The following is an 8,545-nucleotide window of genomic DNA, read 5'->3' on the forward strand; positions in this document are numbered from 1 at the left end:
AGGTGGGGACAGTGCCCGCCGTGATTGACAGAGTCAATAACCGGGAGAAGGCCTTTGGAAATCTGCTTCCCACTTCACCTGCCCCAGTATTTGTCTTCAGGATTTGAAGCTGGGGAATATATAATACCGAAATAATTTACCACGCAGCATCAAACCTCAATTTATTATTTTCAACCTTCTTTCCTTTTATGTTTTTTTTTTACTTGATTTATTTCTTTCAACACCGTTTTATCCTTATCATTTTTCCTTTCCCCCAGGGAATTCCGGCTCAGCATCCCCTAGCAGGTGACCACCCTGCAGCCCCCCAGCCCTGCTGGTGGCAGGGGGATGCTCATCCCCTCGCTGGCAGGCAGGGGAGGCGGTGCTGAGCCGCGGGGACACAGCCGGTGCTGGCCACTGTCACTCAGGGGAGTGTCGGAGCATTACGCTTCATTACCGAGCTGTCTGCCGCCGGCAGGGGACGGCTCAGGGCAGAGCACAGCCGGGATCGGCTCTGCTGCACGGACCTGGCTGCGGGCAGGTGCTGAAACCTGGCAGCTGTGGGGTGCCCGTACCTGAAGGCACCTCACAGATGAGGTGATGGCAGTGGGGAGCTGGTGGTTGCTGGGTCATGAGATTGGCTGCCCCAAAAGTGAAGGCAGGAGTTGCCACAGGAAAGCAAAAAGGGGACAGGGGGATGCCCCCCATCACCATGAATCCCAGCGAGGGGGTCCCAGTGAGACAGGGACTGGGGATCTCATTGGGATCACCAGTGATAACTGAATAGCACTTGTGTAAAACACAACCATAAATGTCCCATGTGCCCAACGTGGTGGGGACACTGGGACAAAGCCCTATCTTCTCCCAGAGAGGGAGAGAGAGATTGGGATGGGGAGAAGGCATGGGATGGTGCCAGGGTCTGTCCTTTGCTGTCAGCAGCCATCCCACAGCACCTGAGGCCTCCTGGTTTTGGATGTGGCAGTGTGAATTTGCTGAGTTTTCCTGGTAGAAAAACAGGATGTGACCAGGGATGAGCCAGAGGGGCTGGACCCAGTGGCACATTCAGAGGAGCTGGGAATGTCCTGGGGGTGACGGGCACCTGTCATCCTTTGGGGTCTCCAGTTCTGTTGGGGATGGGGAGACCCACTGGGGAGGACCCAGACCCTGGGGCTGGGACACGAGCCTGCTCCATTCCCTTGCTCCAGGGCTGGCACTTCCCAGCACCAACACTGGACCCCAGCACAAACCTGGACCACTCTACAGTGGGGAAACTGAGGCACAGCTAGAGAGTGGTCCTGCTTCCAAACCAGTGGATTTTCCAGTTCCAGGCTGCTGGGTGGGTGCCAGGTTCTGCCACCAGGTTTGGTGTGGGTTTGCTGGGCCAGCAGGTGCCAGGGGACCACGAGCCATCCCTGTCACATTCCCGAGGGATGCATCCAACCACATCCATGAGCAACCAGCTCATGAGATGCAGACCAGATCCAGGACTGGGATGAGGGTCCTTTCCCTCTTCCATACTTGGGAGAGCTTTTATTTGCTTTTATTTGTTTTTATTTGTTTTTATTTTTGCTGTAAGCAGCCTGAACCCCTTGGGGCATCAGCATTGCAGAGGAGGGTGCCAAGGGCATGGCATCTGCTCCCTGTCTTTCCTGGCGGGGATGGAGCTTCTGTCCTGCCTCAAGGGGAAACTGAGGCAGGGGACAAACAGGACGTGGGAGAAGAAGGGAGGGTTAATATTAGCGGTCTCCGTAATGATTGGAATGGTTAATTATTATTGGAATTGAAGTGAGTCAGGCCGAGAGCAGGAGGGGAGGGAGGAAGGAAGAAGGATCCCGAGCTGTCAAGCAGAAAATGAGTAAAGAAAAAAACCGTGAGCATGTGGAGAACTGGCCAGGCTGTCACACTGCCCTGTGCTGGCCCCGTGCTGCTCACTTGGGGCGAGGCTGGAGGGCTGGCTGAAGGTCACCACGGTGGTGACAACAACGCCACGGCCACGGCTGTGCCCACTGGTGCCCTGGTACTGTTGTACTGACAGCTCCAGGCAGGACTGCAGCAGGATTTGGGTTTGGAGACTGGGATTGCTGGATCTCCCCTAACCTCAGCTGTGTTTCAGCCTCCTGCAGGGTTGGTTTTCCTTCCCCTCAGAGCCCCAAGGTCGATGACCAGCCGCTGGCTGGGGATCATGTGGAGCCTCACTCCATGGTACATCCGGCCATGAATTTTGCTCTGGAGTGGAACACTGTTCACCTCCAGAGAGGGAATTTGCCCAGGAAGGCTCAGGCTGAGCATCTGTTTTGCTGTGAGCCTCCAGCCTTTTTTTCCCCCCTTCTTTTTTCCTTTTTTTTGCCTTCATATCTTTTTTTTTCTTTTTATACCTTTTTTCTTTTTCTTTCTCCTTTTCTCTCATTCTTTTCTCTGTGTTTTTCTTTCTTTTTCTCTTTTTTCTTTTTTCTTTTCCTTTGCTTAATTTTCCTTTTCCCTCTCCTTTTTCCTTCTTTTTTTCCCCTTTTTTTTCTTATTCCCCCTTTTTCTTTCCCTTTTTTTCTTCTTCTTATTCCCCCTTTTTTTTTCCTCCCTTCCTTTTCAAATCCTTCCTTACCAACTGACATTTTTCACCACCAAAAAAAAAAAAAAACCAAACCCAGCAACTTGCTGTGACTCCCAGAACCTCCCATCATCCTCCCCCAGCCCAACCCTCTGCAAACCTCCCATCCCTGACATCAAGGACCCAACCCCCCCGCTTCCAAAGTAAAGGAGGAAAAACCGAGGGGAGAGAGGCTGGAGCTGGCGGCTGAGCCGGATTTCCATGTGAGGGGATGAGGTTGGGGCGGCCACGGGCTTCCCCTGGCAAGCGCCGGAGGAACCGGGGCCAGCAGAAACGTTGAGTCATGAGTGCGGTTCGCAGGCGGTGGATTTTTTCCCAAGGAAAATTCCTCACCGGGGAGGAGCAGAGCTGGGAGGGGGGGCAGCAGTGAAGGACTGTGGCCCCTAAATGCGACACTGATCTGGGGATGGGGATGGGGATGCATCCCACTGCCATGGGAATTCCCTGGGCAGGTTCCAACCCCCGGGAGGGCGGTTTGGATAAGGGGCGGGGGGGGGACCTGCCCAGGGAATTCCCCAGCAGCTGGATGGGAGGAGCAGCGTGATTTGGGGGGGCTGCGGGAGATGGGGACCCCATCCTTCCTTCTCCTCCTCCTCCTCCTCCTTCCCCACATCCGCCCACCCCCACGCAATGGGCGGCGCAGCCCCAGCTCCATTTATCATCATCTGCGGGCAAGTGAAGTGTGCAGGGAACAGCTGCTCCGCTCGGCTGAGCGCCGAAATGGGGCGGGACGCGGCGCTGGGGGGCTGCCCTGGGGTACCGTAACCCCCCAGTCCCTGCGCTGGGACGGAGCACTGGTGTGGTGGGAGATGCTGGTGCTGATGGGAGGGGGGGGGGAGGGGTATTGAAGGGGTTCGCAGCAGGCAGAGCACTTTATTGGGGTGCACTGGGGCAAGGGTGCACTAATGAGTGCATTGAGGGGGTGCACTGCAGAGAGGGTGAATTAAAGGGGTTCAGTGGGGAGGGAGACCATTATTGGGGGGTGCATTAAAGGGGTTCACTGGGGAACAGTGCAGTAAGGGGGGGTGCATTGGGGAGAGGGTGCATTAAAGGGGTTCAGTGAAGGGGCCATTGAAGGGGGGTGCCCTGGCAGCGGGGTGTCTCTGGGGTGCAGGGACAAACAGCAGCAGCTCCACAGCTGCATGCTCCCAGCCCGCTTTGACCTCTGCAGCACCGGCGGGGATTGTCAGAAACCTGAGCTGATAAAACCCTTCAGAGCAGCCAGCCCCGGGCTGGATTTACAGCAGGGGGGTGGGCAATTTTCCCCAGGAAATGTGGGGTTTTCTCTTGGAGAGGCTGGGCTGGAAGTCGCAGCCTCTTTCCTCGGAAGTACTGCTTGCCCTGCTGTGGGTTTGTCTGCAACCACAGAGCCTGTCCTCAGAGGATGCACCGGGTTTTCTGCATTCCCCCGTGGGCAGGGGCAGCTCTGGGGGTGCTTTGTGCCTCTTTAAACTCCACCAGCTCACAATTAAACAAATCCGGGGCTGACGCTACTCGATAGGCGCTTATTCCCCTCCCTGAGAGCTGCCGGGGGATCCGGGGGGGTCCAATCGCTTCGTTCCCAGCTCCGATAGCACCTCACCGTATGGGGCTGCACCGCTGGGTGTGGGGCAGGGTTGGGAGGGGGTTTGGGGTGGGGAACGGGGTGTCCGTGGTGCCAGCAGTGCTCTGATGGCGGAGCATCCCCCTGCGAGAGCACGCTGCTATTTTTAGTCGCTGAGTCCTTGTTGATGGAGCAGCCGGAGGAGCAGCAGGGCTGGATCAGCCCCCGCGGGATGAGCAGCAGCTGGGAAGGAAGCAAGGCCGGCGTGCAGGGACACGGGGGACGCCTTTTGCCCCATGGGGCTGAGGGGTTGGGGGTCTTGGGTGCTTACCGAGGGTCCCTGCCATCCATGGGAAGTCCTGGGCTGCCTTCAGAGGGCTCTGGATCCGGCCATGCCATGTCCCTGCCAGGCAGGAGGAAGGGAGGAAAGGGGAGAAGGAAGGGAAGGAAGGCAGGCAGGAAAGGCAGGGAGGAAGGGAAGGGAAGGGAAGGGAAGGGAAGGGAAGGGAAGGGAAGGGAAGGGAAGGGAAGGGAAAGAAAACAGAGGAGGGAAGAAGGGAAGGGAAGGGAAGGGAAGGGAAGGGAAGGGAAGGGAAGGAAAATAACACAAAATCCAGCCCCCATGCACCATCGTGGCCCTGGGTCATACCCTGGCACATCAGGGAGGTGCATCAGGTCCTTGTGCATCCCCCATGAGTGACACGGGCTGTGCTGGGCTGTCTGTGCTCCCCTGGGACCAAGGGCACAGGATGCTCTGGCTGTAGCCAGCATTGAGTGCTGCTCCTTGTGTTCCAGTGAGAGTTGTGACAGTGCTGGTCACTGTGGTGGCCCCAAGTCCCTGTCCTGTCCCTTCCCAGGGACCCACGCCACGAGCCCTGGCTACAGCACGGCTTTGCCAAGAGCAGCTGCAGCCATGCACCAACAGCCCTGTATCGATTCCCATCTCAGAGGCAGTGGCTGGAAACATTTTCAGGGTGAGGAGAGCACATCCAGCAGGGACGTGGCAGGGACAGTGAGTGGGCAGGGCCCCTGGGGCCTGGCACAGCCACCTCCCTCCCCGGGGGAAGGCTGTAACCTCCCTGCTGTCGACAGCTTGATTTGATGCCATTAAAGCTTTGCTGGGAAACAGCCTGCATCAGGCACAACATCTGGCACGGCCCTTCCCCAGCAACGCCGTGGCACATCCCAAAGCAGAGCTGGCCCCAGGCTCTGCCAAGGGCTCTGGGTGCTGCTGGTGATGAGAGTGTCCCCTGCCAGGGACAGCCTGGTGCCCCACAGGGACATGGGACCGTGGCTCTGGGCTTGTGGGGTTTCAGCTGGAACACATTCCCTCTGTGCATCCCCACCTCTGCGTGCCAGTGACCGATCCTTCCCCTCGCACCATGCGCTTCTGCTCATCCCAACATTGTCCCAGCTGTTTGGAAAATTAACAAGAATTAATTAAAAATAATAATTAATTAATAATAATTAATAATAAAGGAGAAAGGGGAGAAAAGCTCCCCCTAAAGCTTCAGCCCAGGGTCTTAAGCTGATTTCATTTTTCAAACCCACTCCCACACAGCATGAAGGGCTCTTGGCTCCCATTAATTCTTCCACCACAGCCCAGGGCTGCCCCATAGCCTGGCTTTGATTTTCCTGCCTTTGTTCCAGCAGCACTGGCACAGGATACCATGCTGTGGTAGGGGCTTTTCTGCCAGCTTTCCAGATTTTTTGGACCCATCTTTTCCATGGAATTCAGGCTTTAGCTGCATCTAGTTGCCCGCAGAGCCTGCAAGATGCAACAGCAATATGTGGCAGTGACATGAAAAACATCCCAAAAGGGGATGGGGAGCAGGGAGGGATGGGGTGCTGGGCTGGTGTGGGTGGCACTGAGCCTGGCTCCAGTGGTGCCCGAGGACATTGTGTGATTGGTGCAGGCCTGAGCAGCTGGTGTTTGTGGAAATAGAATTAAATAAAGCCCTGTGTGTGTGTATGTGTATGTATGTAGATCCCAAAAAGGTGCTGGAGTGTTGCTGGTAGGTGCAGCAAGGAAAAGGGCTGAGCTGGGGCCTGTCAAACCAGCAGTGTGGTTTGTGTGGCTGTGGCAGAACTGCCAGCAAAGGGACCATGTGGTGTTTGGCATGTTGTGGCAGTGGCATGAGTGTGATGGAGGGACATGTGGGGACACACATGAATCCATGTCCTGGCTCAAGGCTGCATGGCACCACAGGGAAGTGTGCCAGGAGCTGGGATGGGCTCGGATAGACGCTGCCAGCACCTATCCCCTCCTCTTGTTATATTCACTGCCTTGATGGAGGCTGAGGGGACAGCACTGGTGTCACCACTGTGTCACTGCCAAGGGAGCAGCACTAAGGTTGAGCCTGGACAGCCACAGACCCTTGGGGCTGCCCTAACCCAGGCTGACAAATCCCTATCTCATCCAGGCTTGCATCCACCCCAGCGCCTTCAACCCACGGGTACTGGGGACAGGCTGCATGCATCCCCCTGCCACCAAACCCTTCATTAGCCCCCACAAGCCACTTGACTGCCTTAAGAGATCAAACCAGTGCCCCAGGTGTGTCCCTGCTCCCAGAGCAAGCGGGCTGAGGAAATGGGGAGCTTTAATGACGCCGGTGGCGAGGCTCGGTAATGACGGCTGCCGGCGGGAGCAGACAGCTTCCAGATGGCATCGCGCCGGGGCAGGGGGATCGCCGGGCCCGGGGGGGCTGCGGGAGGCACCAGCCGGCAGAGACGGGCAGAGCCAGCAAGTTGAAATGACTTTTTTTGCAGCAGAGCCTGCGGTTCTGGCCCTCCGTGCTGCTGCTTCCAGTAATTAGCCCAATAATTAAAAAGAATGGCGATAAGAGGGGTGTGCAGAGGCGCTCGCAGGATCCCGGCATCCCTGGGGAGGCGTGTGAGAAGGGCGGGAGTGATTTGCAGATGTGAGGGGTGGTGGATGTGTGAAACACAAAGCAGAGGGACCCCGACACGGTGTGGGGGTCACTGCACCAGGTGAGCAGGCAGGGAGGGGTGGGCAGCAGGGATGGGCAGCAGGGATGGGCAGCTTCAGCAGCAGGGGCAGGAGGGTGGCTGAGCCCACTGGAGGTGGGGAGGAGGCAACCAGACCCTGGGCATGGGCAGCATGCTGCGATGCAGGGAGAGGGGATAGAGGAGGATGCAGGAAGCTGCAAGGTGGGGATGCAGTGCCAGGCAGTGTGATGCAGGGTGACATGGCACGATGCAGAGTGATGAGAGGTGACACAGAGCCAGCTGCTGCCATCCAGGGCCGTGCTGTGCGCACGGGTGGGATGCAGGGCAATGGGATGCCATGCAGGGCAACGAGATGCAGGACAATGCAATGCAGGGCAGCACAATGCAGGGGGATGAAGTGCAAGGTGATGTGGTGCAGGGTGATGTGAGGTGAGGCAGGAGGAGGCGATGCAGGGCAATGCAGTTCAGAGCGATGCAATGCAAGGCAACACAATGCAGGGAGTCAAAATGGAAAGCGATGCGGGATGAGGCAAAGCAATGTGATGCAGGGCGATGCAAATCAGGGTGATGAAAGGCAAGGCAACATGGAGCAAGGGCAGGTAGCGTGAGGCGATGCAATGCAGGGCAAATCAGGGCGATGCAATTCGGGGTGATGCAAGGCAACAAGATGCAGGGAGGTGAAACACGAGGTGAGGCATTGGAGAGCAACGCAAGGCCATGCAGGCAATTCAGTGCACCACGGGGTGATGCCAGACAATGCAGGGCAATGCGAGGTGATGCAGCATCACGTGCTGTGTTCCAGGGTGGCTGTGAGTCAATCCCCAGTGGGGCAATGCCCAGCAGCTGAGGTGAGGCGAGGCAGTGATGTCCCCATGGTGCAGGTGACACTGGCCCTCTTGGACCCTGGCCCACCGCGGTGGCGACGCTTCATTTGAATTCTCGCCTCTCTCTCTTCGCAGATAACGAGCCCGCGCCATGCAGTCCTTTCGAGAAAGGTGTGGTTTCCATGGCAACCAGCAGAGCTACCAGCCGACTTCACAAGATACATCACGCCTGGAGAATTACAGGCATCAAAGTCAGGCAGGGCCGAACTGCGAGCGGCAGAGGCTGGTGGCGAAGGAGTACTACAGTCAGCAGCAGCTGCCGTACGCGGGCTATGAGAACAGCGCCGTGGAGAAATACCACCGGGGAAACAAGCAATTAGCGGGGCAGCAGCTGCAGGGCAGGCCGGCCTTTTCCAATTACACCGTGCAGGAGAACAGCCCTTATCCGGCCCGGTATTCTGGGGACGAGAGCCTGCAGGCATGGGGAGGCCAGCCACAGGCACTGCCCGGTGGTGTGGCCAAGTATGAGGACAACCTGATGAAGAAGACAGTGGCATTGGCAGGTGGGCGGTCGTACCATGAGCCGGCGGCCACCTCGCTGCCCTTCCGGACTCATTTCCAGCA

At 57.4% G+C, this 8,545-nt stretch overlaps 1 protein-coding gene across 1 annotated transcript in view; it reads left to right on the forward strand.

Moving 5' to 3' along the window:
• Window positions 1-8,545, forward strand: part of RAI1 (retinoic acid induced 1) — a gene marked incomplete at its 3' end in the record, with an annotated part of 33,532 nt that overhangs the window by 21,387 nt on the left and 3,600 nt on the right. Inside the window, exon 2 of the mRNA XM_031061057.1 lies at window positions 8,057-8,542. Within this exon, the coding sequence (XP_030916917.1) occupies window positions 8,073-8,542 (470 nt within the window). The remainder of the gene's footprint in view (window positions 1-8,056; window positions 8,543-8,545) is intronic.

The sequence above is a fragment of the Geospiza fortis genome, unplaced genomic scaffold (genome assembly GCF_000277835.1).
Source record: "Geospiza fortis unplaced genomic scaffold, GeoFor_1.0 scaffold213, whole genome shotgun sequence".
NCBI lineage: Eukaryota > Metazoa > Chordata > Aves > Passeriformes > Thraupidae > Geospiza > Geospiza fortis.